We start from the raw sequence: 18,413 nt of genomic DNA, 5'->3' as shown, positions 1-18,413 counted from the left end.
TTTCCTCCTTCTGGTCCAGATCATTGGTTTGAGTCCCAGGTTCCTTCTCTTCACTGTTGGTTCCCTGTATATTTTCTTTATTTCACTTTGCATAGCTTTTACTTCTTCCTCTATTTTGCAACCATACTCAACTATTTCTGTGAGCATCCTGGTTACCAGTGTTTTGAACTCTGCATTTGATAGGTTAGCCATCGCTTAGTTCTATTTTTGGAGTTTTAAACTGTTCTTTCATTTGAGCCATCTTTTTTTGTGTCAGTGCACCTGTTACATTTGAAGGGGCAGAGCCTTAGGCATTCACCAGGGCAGGGCAACCCACATTACTGCTGTTGTGGCACTGTATGTGGGGGATAAAAGAGGGAACAGTGCAGTTTGCTTCACTCTCTGTTGGCTTTCAGTCACTTCTCTCACCTCCCACAAGAAAATTGGGCCCTTCTGGTGCTGATTCCCAGGTGGGTGGGTTTGTGTACATTCTAGGACACCATGGGTCTCTCCAAAGAACTCTCCTGTGAGGCTGGTAATTTCTTCTGCCACCACAACCCCCACAGATTTGTATAGCCAGCGGTTTTGAGATTTTCTTTTCCCCTGCTGAAACCCTGAGTTGTTTGGCTTATCTCACTTCCCAGTTGTTCCTCCCAGTTTATTGGCACGCAAATGTGGGACCACCTGGTCCTCTCGCTGCCACCTTGCTGCATATCCACTCTGCCCTAGCTGCCTGTCTCTGCTCCTCCTACCAGTCTGGAATAATGTTTCTTCTCTAACTCCCTGGTTATTGGACTTCCATACAGTTCGATTTTCTGGCAGTTCTGGTTGTTTTTTGGTTTTCAATTTGTTGTTCTTTTTTTGGTTGTGTGAGGAGACAAAATGCATTTACCTACACTTCCATCTTGGCCAGAAGTTGAGAACTTATTTTTTTCAACAAGCACAGAATTTTGGTCAAAATTAGGACATTGAATTCTGATATAATAGTATTGGTTAATGCACATTTCATATTCAAATTTCTCTAGTAGTCCAAATTATGTTTTTTTATATGGTGGCCTTTATAGTTGTTTCACTTTTTAGTTCCCCCTTTCACCTCCCCTGGATCTAATCCAGGATCATGCATTGATTTTATTGTTATAACTTTTTAGTCTCCTTTAATCTGGAATGGTTCCTTAGCTTTTGCCTTTCATGCTTTGATATTTTTGAAAAATATGGGTCACTGAATTTATAGACTATTCTTCGATTCTAGGTTTTCTAATGTTTCCTCATGATAAGATTCAGGTTATATATTATTTTAGTAGGAATACTAAAAAAGTAATATTGTGCCTTTTCAGAGCATATATCAAGAAGTATATGATGTTGGTTTGTCTCATTTTAATTATTTTAAAATTGAATTTATTGGGGTGACATTGGTTAGTAAAATTGTATTGGTTTCATGTATACAGTTCTGTCATACATCTTCTGTATATTGTATTAGATGTTCACCACCCTGGGTCAAATCTCCTTCCATTAACATTTATCCCCTCCACCTGCCCTCTTCTATTCCCCCAACTCCATTTCCCTTCTGCTAATTACCATGCTGTTGTCTACCATGCTGTTTCTTTTTCTAATCCATTAACTTTTGACCTTTGATTACTTTATTAAGGTAGTATTTCCAAGTAACTTGCCACTGTAAAGTTACTATTTTTCTCTTTGTTATTAATAAGTAATTTTGTGGGAGACATTTTGAGATTTTTGTATATATATACACACACACACACACACACACACACATATATATATATATATATGGTCTGTCTAGAAGGTATCCAGCCATATACTATAAAAAAAATAGACACATTTATTGAAGAAGATACAAGATGCAAGAAATAGTCTTCAGAGGACAATGATGCCTCAGTCCCATTTAAAGTAGGCACCTATGGACCTCACACAGTTCTCCCAATCACCATTATCTGCCCTGTCATAATTTCCTGAATATCATTGATGGTCTGGAATCTCTTCTCTTTCAAAGGTAATTTTAGTTTTGACAAAAGACATAAGTCACAGGGCACTGAATCTGGGCTGAGTCACTGGGGTGATTTGATGTTTTTGCCAAAATCTTTGCGTAAGATGTGATGCATGAGTGGGTATGTTATAGAGATGAAGCTGGCAATCACCAGCTGCCCCATAGCTGCAAGGCCTTCTGAGTCATTGGAATAGTTTCTGCAGAGGAACATTCAAGCTTAATGCAAAATTTGATGCCAATGCATTGCTCTGTTTGCTTGGTCATTTTGAATGTGACAGCCACACAGTACGCATGCTCACTCAACAGCATCTATCACTTCCACTGACTAGTACAGTGAAGTTGTCATTGTTCATGCATGCACATTCCAGTTCACTCTCCTTGGTTGTCAGGTTACATCAATGTTGCACAAACCATTCTTGTTATATTAGCAATGGCTGGACTTTTTCTGGACACACCTTGTGCACACACACACATGGTGGGACAAAACTAGGTTAACAGTTGCTCATATGGAATAGAATACAGTAATTAATGAGCAGAAGAAATTTTTTCATGTACTCACAACTATAAACCTACTTTTGCCCCCCCATAGATATACGTATGTATGTATGTGTATATATATGTGTCCATACACACACATACATATATATCTCCTTTCCTCACCAGACTTTCACCCAAATTTATTGTGCATTGATGGTACTTGACTGAATCAGCTATTATTAGGATGGTTGTAAGATGTTGATCCTCTAACTCTTATTTCTTCTAAACATACTAGTTGGTATTCTATAAGGAAGAGTTTTCCTTTCTCCCATACTTGTTTATTTATTCATTTATTTTATTTGTATGGACTCAGGTTTTAATTTCATTCTATGGTATTTTGTTATTTTTTTATTTCGAGGTTCAAATTGTCTTAGATTTGGCTAGTGGGGAACCCCTAGAGCCATAATTTTGACATGTCCCGATTGTTCTTTGAACTCTTTCTTAGTTTCTGGCACAGGAAGATGCTCCAGGCTCAGCTTGTACTCAGCCTGTCCCAGCCTTGCTTGCAATCAGCCATTTCTTCAAGTGGGCGTCATTCCTTTTAGTTGGAAATAATGTTTATAAACTAAGATCTCTCAACAGATAAGAGCTAAGAAATATAAATAAAGACATGTCTATACCTCTGTGTGTGTATAAAACCAATAGTTTATATTGATGCCTGATGCCTGTAATTCCAGTACAACCCACAGATCTTGTCTTGCCCCTTTCCTTATTTGTCATACTCTTCTCCAACATTGAGGATCTGGTTCCCATTATCCCCAACATATGTACTCATTTGCTCAATGCTATAATCAGAGAAAGTAGTTTCAGAACTGCTAACCCATACTATTGCATAGCAAATCCTTTATAACTAGAGTTTAATATTTCTTAACAGGTCTTTTTGTCAGTATGTGTACTGACAATATGTAAAGTATTATGTTCAAAGTTATTTGGGTTAGTTTCGCTTCTTTTAATACACTTACATTATTTATTTGACATACAGTGAAGTTCATTTGTTTGTGTTTGATTCCCATTTTAGATTTTTTCACCTCATCCTTGCTGATTTTAATTTACATTTTGTGTACGTAAAACATTAGCATGGTTCGACAAGTTAAAACTATACCTAGAAGTGTTACTTCCCTACCTTCCACTCATTCCCACTCATGCCTTGTAGATAACCGGTTATTCTGACTTCTCCTTCTTGCATTTCTTTGTGTAAAAAAAAAAAAGCAGATACAGGGTCTTTTCTTATTTTCTCCCACAAAAGGTAGCAAACTGAGTGTACTCTTTTGGACTTTGCTTCTTTCACTTTATAGTATATGTTTATAGAAATTTTCCTTATATTATTTTGAGTAATTTCATAGTACTCCCATTTGTGGATGCGTCACAGTGAATTCAGCCATTCTCCCGTGTCTGGGCATTGAGGTTGAATCCAATATATTATACTTGCAAATAAATAAGGATACAGCTAGTAGCCTTGCATAAATACATTTTTCTATTTTAAGTGTCTTCAGGGAAGATGAACAGTTGTAACTTTTTAATTGTGTGAGTAGTAATATGTAAGTGATTTTATAAGACTACTTCAAGATATTTGTCTGCCTACTCCCCTCTCCCCATTACTGTGACCTTAAAAATGTATTCAAGGCCTTCAAAGTGAAATACTTTATTGCAATTACTTTTTTGTCTGGGGAGCATTGAAATCAGAGACCTGGATGTGGCCGTGGAAACATTTTTAATCAACAGTAGCTAATCATATGCTCTGGATCCAGGTTCATTTTAAACAGTCGGCTGTTGCTTGTACATATTCATCAATGCTGTTTTACCACCTGTGTACTCAGATCCATCTATTTCTAGTACTTTTCTCTTTTAATTTAATTCATTTCTGGTTCCTCCATGTCATGCTGTTGACTGGCTGTCCCCCAACGCACCCTGGAGCTATAGAATGGCAGTAGAACAGACAGTTATACATAGGATAGAAATAAAGATTTGGGCATCCATGTTCTCTTATAGGTCTCAGAGCATTAGGGAGTGTTGTAGACTGCAGATCCTCAGAGGAAAGGCATCTTACATTCCCAGATAATGCTGCTGTCCCTCTCAGGTGGTTGATGATTTCCAGTCTTTTGTTCCAACAATCTGCTGTTGGAGTAGAAGGGAAACTTCCTCTTGTATTGCTAGGTAACCATGTAAAAGGTTGGCGAGCATGGCTTCCCATCAGAGGGGCAGTGAATGGATTACATGTGGGTTGTTGAGATAATGATCCCTCAGCCTGCGGGTGGTTAGAGCTTCCAGCAGGTCACCTCTAGCCCTGAGAAGCCTCTTCAGTTTATGTGCATATGCCATGCAGATGTTATTTTCTGTGCCTGTCCTAACATGCAGAAGGTTGAGAAAGTAGGCTAGAGCATGGTTTCAGCAGGAGTCTCTAAGGACGTTGCCCCTTAGAGAGGGGCAGGTAATAAGGTAGATAAAGAAGTGAATTATTTAGAGTAGAAGTTTAAACCTTAAAAATAAGCTGATCACTACATTTTAAATTGAGTATGTTTGAAATCATTTCCTATTTACTTCTTTGCTAAAACAAAAGTTAGAAATTAAGAAATATTTTTAAATGGTTTGGCTTGTAACCCCATTGTATTGGTTACTGGAATACCTAAATTGTATTTAGATTGATCAGACTGGTGAATCAGGATTTTAATTTCTGTTCTGAATATCTCTGGGTTTGTTTGGTATGTTTCAGTTTGGTTTGCCACTTAAAGTGCTTCTGTACTTAAATGTATCTAAATCTTGTATATCTCTCAGAATGTGCTTCTAAAATGCATTTGCTTTCTTAGGTATGTATTATACATTGCATGTATAAAATTTAATGATTCTGATATTAAAGTGGTTATGGTAGTTACATCAGTTTTGAAATAAGCTTATTAAAACTGAGTATTTTATTCATTTGATGTTTTAAATATACTTGAATTTTAGGTCAGATATAGGAGAAGTTTCTGAGGGATTTTTGCTGACTTTAATGTGACTTTTATATTTGGAATTTTTCCGCGATAAGAAATTGTCTGCTGTAATTTCTTTTAATTGATATAAACGAAGGGGAAAATTCTGGAATTTAGTAGTCATTATATATGCAGACATTTGTTACCTGTGTTGTATATAATAGCAGTCACCAGAATTAACCTCCGACAGCCATTTCATTTTTTAAAATACGTTTTCATGGGAAAGGCCCCGACAATCACTGGGTGCTTTCTCCTTGTTGAGCCCTTTGCTGTGCACTTTATTTTGTTTGTCTCGTGAAAGCCTTACCATCACCGTGTGAGGAGAGGTGTTGTTTGTCCCATTTGACAGATGAGGAAGTAGGCTCTGGAACAGCTCCCTTTGGTTATAAAATAAAAGAACGGGGAAGCTAGAAGGCAGACTAAGACCGTTGGTTCTGAAGCTCATGCTCACTTGCTTCATTACATCACATGCCCTCTAACATTTAAAACACATCTTCACTGGAGGACACACTTTTACTGATTTGAAAGGAAGGGAGGGAGGGATGGGGGGAGAGGGAGGAGAAAGGGGGAGGGAGGGTGGGCAGGTGGGGGGGAGAGGGGGAGAGAGACAGAGATGGGAGAGAGAAACTCTGATCCCTTGCCTCCTGTACACGCACCAGCCTGGAATCCGGCCTGCAGCCTTGGTGTATGCCCTGACTGGGGACTGAACACAGTCTTTCGGTGTTCGGGACAACACCCCAGTCAGCTGAGCTGCCCATCCAGGGCAGTCTGGTACATTTTTGCATTAAAGAAGGAAGGCGTTCTTGTGGCAGGGTTAGAGGTGGAGGGCAAATGGTCAAGGCCTCTGCCCGATTGAATCAAAATGATGTGGAGCAGAGTTCCAGTCGCTGTGCCCCTTGCCCACCTCCTCCTTCGGGGCCTCCGGGCCACAGTTTGCTGGGAGTTTTCAGAGAAAAGCGTTTTTCCTGAGATCTCGGGATTCTGGTCAGGATGTGGACTCTGTGTCCCAGCTTCAAAGGCCTGGCTGGGGTCAGCCATTCCTGGGTGCGACGGGAATCGAGTCAGGCTGCCGAGGAGTGTGTCAGAGCGCTTAGGGTTAACACACACTTGGAAACAGAGGTGGAGTAAGATGTTCTCAGCTTTTTAGTCAGAGTCGGTTTTTCATATCCAGCCTTCAATAATATCTGAGGTTTCCCAGAATGATTTTTAAAGAACATAATCCAGAGAGGCCACAGGAATGGAGGGTAAGGCTGTGTGGCTTTTAATGAAGAGAAAAAGAATTCCCGGTAGGGCCAGTGACACCTTCTTAAGGATTTTATCCAGAATTTGGGGTTGCTGTAGGATAAGTGTTTTTGAGATTTTGAAGGTTGTTTTTATAATGGAGGCAACATTAGGAGTGATGTTTGTAACCTAAGAAAGAATTAGGTTATCTTATGGTAGTGATGGCACATCTGGATTTGTGTAATTAAAACATTGATGAGATAGAAAAAGAAGCAGGCCAAAGAATGATTGCAGCTTAACTGACAACAGACTGCTATGACTTTAAACTTACTGCCTCTGTTGCAGAGGGGATAGGTATAGTGTTTAAATAGTTTTGATTCCTTTGGGCTAGAACCTCCTGAAGGTTCCCATGCTCACTTCTAAACAACAGTGTCAGTCGTTCTGGAGGAGTTTGGTAAGGGTGAGTGATTAATGCTGTATCACTGATCTCCCTCCTACAGGTGGTACTCTGGTTATCTGTTGCTGCATAAGTAACTATCCCACATCTGAGTGGCTTAAAACAACCATTATATTTTGTTTGTGATTCTCTGGGTCAGGAATTCAGGAAGAATTTGGCTGGTGTTGCATCAGCTGGAGTATCTGGGGCTGGAGCGTCTTTGTCCACAATGGCTTCTCAGTTCACACGTCTGGAGCCTCCGTGCTCCCTGGTCCCTGTCTCTCTCTCCCTTTTCCAGTCTCCCCCACCTTCAGCAGTGGTGCCATAGTCTCCAAGGTCTCTCCACGAGATTTGGGCTTCTCACAGTGTGTTGGTCTCAGGGTGATCAGACTTCTTACATGGTGGCTGGCTTCCAAGCAACAGCAGGAGGAAGCTGTCAGTTCTTAAGGTCTAGACCTGCAAATTGATGCAGAGCCACTTTGCCATTCAGTTGGTCAGGGTAGTTACAGAGCCTGCCCGGATATAGGGAATGGGGACATGGAGCCATCTTTAATTTATCAGAGGGCCATTAAACAGAAAGAAAATGGTTATGGGAAATACTGAACTGTGACTTTACCAGAAAACAATTTACTTATCTACTGATTCAGGAAAATTGATTGCTAGTCTTGAATAAGAATGGGACTGAGGCAAGGGGGAGCTGCCCAAAGGAGGAAGGTGGAAAAGATTGTCATTGGGGCAAAGGGGACAGGCAGCTGAGATAAGCTTTGCTTCATAATTGCCGTGGTTGTGAATTCTTGGTTCTGTGATCTTGGCCTAGAGTCCAAAATTCTACTTCCGACCACTTTGAATTTGGTGCTCATGCTTGGTCTCTTCCTCCTGTATATTTAAACCTCTGCTTAGTCTCCCAAGCTCTGAATTGGTCCTGGGCACTTTCTCTTGGTTTTTCAGAGATATCTCCCATTCTCCTCTTCCCTGGGAACAAATGCCCACTCCCAGCCTAAAGGCAGGCAGGGGGCGGGGCGACAGACAATGATCTTGGCTCCACTCAGGGAGCTTTGGCACCTTTGGCAGTTGCTTAGTGTAGCTGGGTTTCTTCTCTTCTGACTGCATATGGCCCTGTTCCTGCTCTCTTTATGTGACTTCACCAGCTTCTCCCACCACTCATTTCAGAGGATTCAAGTTGAAGATAGGAGAGGCTTCAGAACTTTTAGCATATGGTTCAAAGAATATTTATGGTATAAAAAAGATTATATGCCTTGCTCTTACACATACATCTAAAATATGTATCAGTTGGAGGATATATGGGTTAGTTCCGGAATATATTTCCACTCATATGTACTGGAATATTTAGAATTCTTCTGGTCATACTGACATATCCTCAATTTCAAGAAGAATAAACACTTTTACTATTGATACTCTTATGGCGCATGTGTGTGTGTCTGTGTGTTCTGAAACAACAGCTACAAGAATTTTGTTTTCATTAATCAAATTTTTATAAACCCACAGAGTTGTAAACTTGGATTTTGGTTTAACTTACCACTCATGCTTAATTTAATATATGCTCTTTTCATTAAGACTCCTTTAATACCAGTTAATCTTTAAGTTCAAGGCATTTAACATTTATTTTTTAGTATAAAAGAAGTAAGTAATGCTTCCTGAAAAAATTTAAAGCGTAGTTGAAGACAGGGTCATGTGCCTCTAAATCCTCCATCCCCTTCTTTTTACATAACCGTTCATAGTTACTAGATAGCCTCCCAGACTCTTTTAAAAAAGATTTTATTTATTTACTTTTAGAGGGGATGGGAGTGAGAAAGAGAGGGAGAGAAACATGTGAGAGATACATGGACTGGTTGCCTCTCACACACCCCAAACTGGGGACCTGGCCTGCAACCCAGTTTGTGCCCTGGCTGGGCATCAAACCAGTGACATTTTGATTCACAGGCCGGTGCTCAAGCCACTGAGCCACACCAGCCAGGGTTCTCCCAGGCTTTTAAAAATTTATATAAAGGTGTATAATATGTACACAAAAACACAGGGAATGGAATCTTTTTAAAACTAAAATGGCTTACTCTTCTGTACTTACTCTTTTGCAGGAGCCCATGACTTCAAACACTATAAGTTTGAGTTCCAATTCAGTCACTAACTTAGCAAGTTACATAACTTCTCTTTGCCTCATAAACACACCAAATAATAGTATGCACCTCACTGGATTATAGAGGATTAAATGAAGGAATATTCATAAAGTAGTTGCACTAATACTTGGCACATACTACATACTAGATAGATATTAACTAGATAAAAATGTATTTACTTAATAAAAACTCATATTATGGATTCTTATGGGTTGTTGATGTTTTTTAGAGTGTGGCACTTGAAAATCCTGCATGCTGTCGTAGCAGCGTGTTTGCATGTGGTGGTTTTGCACAGGGACTCCATGCCCTTCCCACCCTGTGCTGCACTGAGTTGCCGTAAACGCTGGGCAGGGCGGGGGGAATGTGTTTGCCTCTCAGGAGTGGCAGGAGGCAGGGGGAAAAGCTGAAAACCATCCGTTTCAGAAATTATAGTACATTAGGTGGAAAGTGGAGTTGGAAGAACATTATCTGTAGGGAAAGATGACAGGATTGTTTAATCTAATTTTTGCCTTATGTTCTTGGAATAATTTTATAACTAGAAGAGACATGCTTATCACCTAGTCTTCATTTAACAGCGATGAAATAGACCCAGAGGAGTAGTGATGTTCTCAGTACTGTAGTTAGTAATGGAAGAGCCAGGACTAGAATCCTGGTCATCGGATCCTCACCTTCTGAATTCTTCAGAAGGTAAAGGGCTTCTCTCCCAGCTGCAGCAACTGTTGCATAATGGATGCACTATAAATGGCTCACCCGTTAGTGCTGTGAGCTTGAACTGTTTTGTGTATAGAGACAGTAACTGTGTTGTTCTATAAGCATCAGTGCATGATGTTTTATAAAAATTTTTTAGAATTCCAGGAGAATTGTTGATTGTCCTTGAATATCAAATGTGCTCCATATTATTAGGTTCTGTGTAGTAAATACAAGGGTATTGAAGGTCAGTGGTTATGTGGAAAGAATGTCATAATTGGTGCAGATGCCATTTTGTCTGATGAACCAACTCCTTGTCTCCTGAACACAACCTGAAAACATTCTTGTGTAAACAGGCCCCTTTAAGCATAGAACCCCCTTGTTTCTGCTCTTCATTATCTCTTGACGAAGGATACCTCAATTTCCTTTCATAGGTCTAGTGGGGGGAAACCACTTTGGTCCGTAGATCACTTGGATGCCTTCCCTTTGCCTCTGTGCCCCATCAAGTCTCATGTCCTGTTTCCCAGGAGGGTTAAACTTATGGGGGTGCTTTAAGAAGAAGACCTAGGTATGAGCAGATTTTAGAGGTGTGGGCTCCTCCACCCCTCTCCCCCGCCCAGCATGTGTTAACAGCTTCTACCTTGAGAATGGCCCTAGCTCAGGAGAGGATCACGATTCTCTACTTCCCTTGCTGCCAACTTTCAGAGCTTGTGGCTGAGGTGAGAACTGGGCCAGAGGAAGGTTGTACAGCCACAGCTGAGGGAGAACAGTGGAGGGAGCCTAGTTAGTACGAACCTTCGGGCTCAGATACCCAGAGACTGAGAGAAGAGATGCTGAACTTGGGGTTGGAAGAATCTAAGCCGTGAGAGAGATTGCTTGAGGACAGAATAACTGTAACTAAATTTTGTACTCTGAGTTTGAAAGAAGATAAGACTCCATTTATGAGATCCAATGACCTTGCTGTGGCCAAGTGTAATAGTGTGAGAAATACACTGCATAGCTTCTTTGCCTTGACATGACCTTGAAGGATAATTAGGTGTAATAAAAAGAGCCCTTATAAATTCTCAGATGTACCTTTTTGAACTTCTATGACTTAATATCTGTTTTACTCTCTTTCTCTCGAGTATTAGCATTTAAGATTTAAAAAATAAAAATCTTCAGTTTAATATTTTTATGTTGTGCTGAACAGATAGTATATTTATAGTTTAAAATATTTTAGTGACTATGATTTTACTCTCTATATATTTATAAAAATTTCAGTTATTTTATGATTTTATGGCTTATTTAGAGCTTTATAGAAGAGCCTGGAAGCCTCTAATACTGTTCCATGGGAATGGGTTAATTCTACAGATAAACTTTTGAACTTATCTGTCTATAAATTGAGACTGTCTTTTAAAATATTTCCTGTTAAGGTGGTGAAAAGAAATGACTTTCTTTTACAGATATAAATGATAAATATACAGATAATCTGTATTCATAATAATTAAAATGTGTTTAATATAAAGCCAGTATTTTTTATTCTATTTTATAATTTTCTTGAGCACATTAAAGGTTCCTAATCTGGTAAGGAATGTATAGACAGAGTGAACATCCAAAGCAATGCAATGAATGGCTCTGGAACACCTCATCATATCCTGTTCTCTCTGCCAGTAGCTTCCTAACCTTCAGCTGTTTTTCCAGTGTGAAAGTATTAAGTCTTCAGAGAGTACTGTCCTTTCAACAGCCAAGACCAACTGTCCTGTCATCTGTTGTCTTTACTCTCTTATTGTAAATACTCATGATGGGAGAAATTGAGTATCTGAAATCGGAATGGGATGTCTTTTTGAGATTTATTAAGAGGTACAGTCACTTGCTTCCACTATTTTTGAAAGTTAGTATTCCATTTTATTGTCTCTCCTTATGCCTGTCTTAAGTACCTATTCATTTATTTATCTACTTACGTGAGCTATGATTCACATAAGATAAAATTAACCTTTTGAAAGTGAACAATTCAGTGACTCTTCAGTAAATCTATAACCACTACCTCTATCTAGTTTCAAGATGTTTTTTAAGATTTATTTTTTAAGATTTTATTTATTTATTTTTAGAGAAAGGGGAAAGGAAGAAGAAAGAGGGAGAGAAATATCAGTGTGTGGTTGCCTCTCACACACCCCCAACCGGGGACCTGGCCCACAACCCAGGCATGTGTCCTGACTGGGAATTGAACTGGTGACCCTTTGGTTTGCAGGCCCGTCCACTGAGCTACACCAGCCAGGGCTTAAGATGTTTTCATCACCCCAAAATGAGCTCCATACTGATTAGCAGTTACTCCTCATTCCTTCCTCCTTCAGCCTTAGCATACCTTTTTTAAAACTTGAAAAATTTAAAAATTAATAAAACTTGATGAGGTAATTGAGATAGTATAAGGCTAGACTTATTTAAAATATTTATTTATTTTTAGAGACAGGGGAAGGGAAGGAGAAAGAGTGGGAAAGAAATATCAATGTGTGGTTGCCTCTCATGTGTTCCCCAGTGGGGACCCGGCCTGCAACCCAGGCATGTGCCCTGACTGGGAATCGAACCGCAAGACTCTGGTTCACAGGCCCGCGCTCAATCCACTGAGCTACACCAGCCAGGGCATAAGGCTAGATTTAGAATACACTGTTCTAAATTCAATAACATGAAGGAAATGCATTCAGTATACTGATAGTGGAACAATTAGACTGTAACATTTCGTGTACTGTGTATGTTTACAGCAGTGGGAGTGGGGAAGGAACACTCAGTGGGGAACACAGCAAAGTAATAATGATTTTGCTGTAGATTTTTTTCCTTCACTTAAAATAAGAAAAAAATCTTTCATATTAAAAAAACTTTAGATAGTTAAAAATGTGGGCCTGAACTTACTATTATATCAGTTATTACAGCTTTCCCCCCCAGATTGAGTTTCAGTAAGTGTGTTATTATTTACTGAGAGAGAAAAAGAAAGATTTGCTGTAGGAAGAAAACTATAATATTTGTAGTTTTTCAATTCTCCAAATTATATCTGAGACCATGAATACCTGTTTCATGAAGTAGGTTATTTTCTAACTTACTTTTCTTTTAAAAGTATACTTTTTAAGACTCTCTTTCCAAACTATAAAAACATCATCTTCTTGTCGATATAAATCAAGTACCACAGGGGTGTACAAATGAAAAGCCCAAGTCTCCCCTCTCACGTACCTGCAGAAACAATTGTGAGCCGTTTGGCAGATGCTCTTTCTAGCCTTTCTATCATGGAGTTCACATGGACTATGTGACAGAATTGGACCTGCCGAGTCTAACGCCCGCTCGCCTGCGGAGGGCCCTGGCAGTTCGTGTAAATGTGTGAGTTCACTGGAGAAAGGGAGGGCCGTGGCCGCCTGGAAGCGGGTTTTACCCTCACAGCTTTCATATTCAAAAATAGTTAGAGCCCCGTGCTGGCTGGAGAGGGAGCGTCCCTCCATCAGTGTGGCACTGTGCCCTTTCATTCTTCCTTGCCCACTCCTCCCTCCCAGGCCAGTAAGGAATGACCGTATGCCATGTATTTATTTAATTCATTATTAGGGAGATGGCAGGAACATAAAACTGATTCCAAGGACATTTGAGGAATTGAGTGTATGTAGTCTAAAGAAAGAACATTGAAGTAAATTGCTAAACTAGCTGCAAAATTGGTTAATGTACTGCAAGATAGTAAAACCTTTGGATTCTGCTGTACAGAAATGATCTCTACCAAATAAAAATCTACAATTGACCTTCACTTGAGTCCTAATCAATAGTAAACAGCAGGTCAAACAGTGGTGCTATATAATGAAAAATCTTTGGGAGGACCTATTAAAAATGTTTCATTAATCATTTAGCATGGAAGGGCAGATACAGTGTTTCCCAGATAAGGTCAGGTTAAAAGAGTTTATCATCACTAAGTCCTTATTATATAAAATATTAAAGGGACTTATCTAAGAAAAAGAAGAAGATCAAGAATATGAACAGTAAAATGACAACAAACTCACAACTACCAACAAATGAACAAAAAAAAACCCCACAAAAAATTAACTAAGCAAACAACTAGAACAGGAACAGAATCACAGAAATGGAGATCACATGGAGGATTATCAGTGACAAGCGGGGGAGAATGGGGGAAAAGTACAGGGAATAAGAAGCATAAATGGTAGACACAAAATAGACAGGAAGAGGTTAGGAATAGTATGGGATATGTAGAAGCCGAAGAACTTACATGTACGATCCATGGCCATGAACTAAGGTGGGGGGTGGTACTGGGTGGAGGGGAATAGAGAAAAAATGGGGCAACTGTAATAGCATAATCAATAAAATATATTAAAATATTTTATTACACACTCAAAGGGTTTACAGTTCTTGATTCACCTGATTCCCAGTTTTGGTTAATTTTTCTTTTTTTTTTCTTTTTTTGATACTATGGCTTTATTGTAAATCTTTTTTTTAAAAAATTTTTTTATTGATTATGCTGTTACAGTTGTTCTATTCCCCCCTTCATTCCCCTCCACCCTACCCCCCATCCCCACCATTACCCCCCTTTAGTTTATGACCATGTGTCTCAAGTCCTTTAGATTCTATATTTCCCATGCTATTCTTGCCCCCCATCTATTTTCTATCTGCTGTCTATGCTACTTATTTGCTGTACCTTCTCCCCCCTTCTCCTCCTCCCACTCCCCTGTTGCTAACCTTACTCCATGTGATCTTCATTTCTATGTTTCCACTCCTGATCTAGCTGTCCTTTTAGTTTGCTTTCGTTTTAGGTGTGGTTGTTAATAACTGTGAGTTTGTTGTCCTTTCACTGTTCATGTTTCTTTAACTTCTTTTTCTTAGATAAGTCCCTTTAACATTTCATATAATAAGGGCTTGGTGATGATGAACTCCTTGAATTTGATCTTATCTGAGAAGCACCTTATCTGTCCTTCCATTCTAAATGAAAGTTTTGCTGGATAGAGTAATCTTGGTTGTAGGTCTTTGGATTTCATGACTTGGAATACCTCTTTCCAGCCCCTTCTTGCCTGTAAGGTCTCTTTTGAGAAATCTGCTGACAGTCTGATGGGGACTCCTTTGTAGGTGACTGTCCCCTTAGCTCTTGCTGCTTCTAGGATTCTCTCCTTCATTTTAATCTTGGCTAATGTAATTATGATGTGCCTTGGTGTGTTCCTTCTTGGGTCCAACTTCTTTGGTACTCTCTGAGCTTCCTGGATTTCTTGGAAGTCTATTTCCTTTGCCATCTTGGGGAAATTCTCCTTTATTATTTGTTCAAAAAAGTTTTCCACTGGTGGCTGTGCCTTTCCCCCTTCTGGTACCCCTATAATTCGGATGTTGGAGCGTTTAAAGATGTCCTGGAGGTTCCTAAGCCTCTCCTCATTTCTTTGAATTCTTGCTTCTTGACTCTTTTCTGTTTGGCCATTATTTGCTTTCTTCTGGTCTACTCCATTGATTTGAGTCCCAGTTTCCTTTTCATTGCTATTGGTGTCCTGTGCAATTCCATTCATTTCAGTTAGTTTCGCCTTCATATATTTGTCTAATTTGTCGGTATAATCAACCAGTTCTGTGAGGATCCTGATGACCAGTGTTTTAAACTGTGCGTCTGAGAGTTTTGCTATTTCTTCATCACTTAGATCTATGGGCTCTGGAGCTTTGAGATCTTGGGACATTTTTGGTCTGTTCTGGCCCTTTAAGTGTGAGAAGCGGTGCCTTGGACTCCCAGGTTGCTGGGTTGTGACGCTGTATGTGGGGGCGTGGTCAGAGCGGGGAAATGGCGGCCCCCTCTGCTGTTTCTCACAGCTGGGTGAGGATTAGCGTCTTAGGTGGTTCACCTGGGCTGGGCCACTCAGAGTCGCTGGGTTATGACGCTGTATGTGGAGGTGGGGTCAGAGCGGGGAAATGGCTGCGCCCTCCACTGCCGCTTGCCGCGGGGACCTGCCGGCCCCGGTCCAACCACCCGCTCCCTCGCCTGTCCGCCCGCGCACAAATGCGCGACCACAGTCAACACGCAGCACCGCTCCCCCGCTGTCTCCCCCGCGGTCGCTCAGCTGGTGGCTCGCTCCGTTGCTTACTAGGTCCAACCCTGCGCCTGGATTCCGTGAGTCTGGATTCTGCGCCTGAGTCCGGCTGACCGAGACCTCCTGTGCAATCCCGCTTCACCAGCTGCTGATTTCGCCCCTTACTGGTCAGGCTGAAGAATTTGTTGTTAACGGACTTCCAAAAAGTTCAATTTTCCGTGTTCTGGCTATGTTTTCTGTTGCTAATATTTAGTTGTCTCTAAACTTGGTTGTGTGAGAAGGCACGGATATCCACCTATGCCTCCATCTTGGCGGAAGTCTAATTTTTCTTAACAGTGAGAAAGGCCTGTTGTAACATATGATAAGGCAAGAGCAATAAAGTAGGGACAAGATTTTGGAAGAGCGTGGTATCTTAAACTAAGAAATTTAAAACATCTTGCAATAGATGTTCATCGAGCACATAGTATGTGCCAGGCAGTGGACGTACTATGATCCTGAGTGTGTGCTTGTGCTGTACTGCCCCTCCCATGCCCCTAGGAGGCTAACTAGTGGTTCTCAAGGGGGTGCATTAGGGAGTCATCTGGAAGCTGCTTTTCTCAAAATGCATGTCCTTCGTCCTCCTCCCCCCACCCCAAAGTAGGTATCTCTGCCTAAGTAGAACATGGGTGTTTTGAAAAAGCTTTCCAGGTGATTTTTATATCCCTTCCCTCCCTTTTGAAAATCATTGTTATGTTAATTGGGCTTTTTAAAAAGTTGAATAATAAACAGCAAGCAAAATTGTAATTAATGTTTGATGAATTGTAATTAATGTTAAAGGCGTATGAAAAAGTATTCATACCACTTTTTGCCTGTTCCACCCCATAATACTTAAACTTAAAAGTTAATGTTCTGATTACACTCTCAGCAAGAATTAAATGCAGTTGTCTTATTTAGAATTATATTTTGTGCAACTGAGACATTAATTTGGGAAGAATTGGGCTTAGTGTCTCTAATTGTATCCTTAAGTTATGCCTCTCACTGAATAAGCTGAGAGTTGTCATTCATAACAGTATATGATCTGCATGGCAGAGACGTGTGATTAAATATTAGACTTAGAAATGTTTTTAGTGAGAAAATAGACTGTCGACTTGTCGGAGACTGGTGAAAGGAATAAATAATAAAGGAAAAGAGTGAATATGTGTTTAACTTGTAATTAAACTACTTGAGTTGAGTCAACAGTTAAAATGAGCAGCTGTTGTGTGTGCATTTAAATTCTTCTCAGCCTGACGTTAATCAGGCAGCCATTTTGTGGGGGCGCTCTCACAAAGTAGGGATTTGTGCTTTCAGTTACCTAAGCAGCCGTGGAATTTACAACTTAATCATAGGGTATGATATTCCAGGTTAGGGGAGAAATTGGGAATTACCCCGATACAATTGGTACATTGTATGTTTTTCTTTTTATTAGTGTGCCGGTCCAACAAAAGCCCCTGGGTCTGTTTGACTTGTTCCAGTGTCCACTGTGGAAGGTAGGTGACATTACTGCACTTCTCTCCGTCCATTTTTCACTTTGCCTTTAAGCTTTATGTTAAAGGTTCATTGATTTGAATTTGCTTAGCACTGTTGCTCAGTCTGCGGCAGGTGGAGGGGAGAAGCCTTTGTACTGGTGCTCAGAAGAGTTCATTTGATGATCAAGGTCATCTAACTCTAGTAGTATTTGATTGAAATGATGAAATATGGGAACTTTGAAATATTTAAATAAAAGCTTACCTTATGGTTGTTTTTTAAACCTTTGATTAGGGTAAATTTAAGTATACACAAAAGTAGAGAGATAGTATATTTGAACCCCATATTTTAATCACCCAGCTTCAACAATAATCAGTACATGGCCAGTCTTATTTTAACTACTACCTACTCCCTCTCCACCTTTACTGACTTTTGATTCAGATTCCACGTATCACACCATCTTCTGAAGACAAAGCAAAACACTAAAATATTTACAGGTAAAGGAATTCCTTTGAAAATGCCCTCACTGTGAAGTTCATAATTCATTGCTAAGATGTACCAGATGTTTCACAGTTCCATTAAAACAGTCTTGCTTTCCAGGAACGTAACTTCCCATCCCTACCCCCCGCCTCCCACCCCATCCCGGTTCAAGCCTGAGCATTTCCTCCCAGTTCTTGGTTTTGAAACCATGTTACTGAAATACTTTAGTAACTCTTTTCTTTTGACACAAACTCAAATAAATGTCAGCCTGTGTGTTCATTTAGCCTGACAGTAACAAATTTATATCTATTGCTCTTTTAGTTTAGAAACCCCACTTTAAATTTGTTTCACAGTTAATAATAGCTTCACAGCAGGGCTTGGAAAATCACACGAAGTCACACAAGGTGAAATCTGTATTCATCAGGACCGTTTCCCTCTTGTTACTTTTAAACCCTCATTGCATGAAGAGAGCAT

At 40.0% G+C, this 18,413-nt stretch overlaps 1 protein-coding gene across 2 annotated transcripts in view; it reads left to right on the top strand.

Moving 5' to 3' along the window:
• The window catches only part of USP3 (ubiquitin specific peptidase 3), a 93,454-nt gene that overhangs the window by 17,528 nt on the left and 57,513 nt on the right, over positions 1-18,413 (top strand). For both annotated transcript variants that reach the window (XM_053670000.1, XM_053669999.1), the window contains exon 2: positions 17,422-17,482. In XM_053670000.1, the coding sequence (XP_053525975.1) occupies positions 17,422-17,482 (61 nt within the window). The remainder of the gene's footprint in view (positions 1-17,421; positions 17,483-18,413) is intronic.

The sequence above is a fragment of the Artibeus jamaicensis genome, unplaced genomic scaffold, assembly GCF_021234435.1.
Source record: "Artibeus jamaicensis isolate MK-2021 breed Jamaican fruit bat unplaced genomic scaffold, CSHL_Jam_final contig_548, whole genome shotgun sequence".
Taxonomy (NCBI): Eukaryota; Metazoa; Chordata; class Mammalia; order Chiroptera; family Phyllostomidae; genus Artibeus; species Artibeus jamaicensis.
This window is presented reverse-complemented; position numbering and strand designations above follow the sequence as displayed.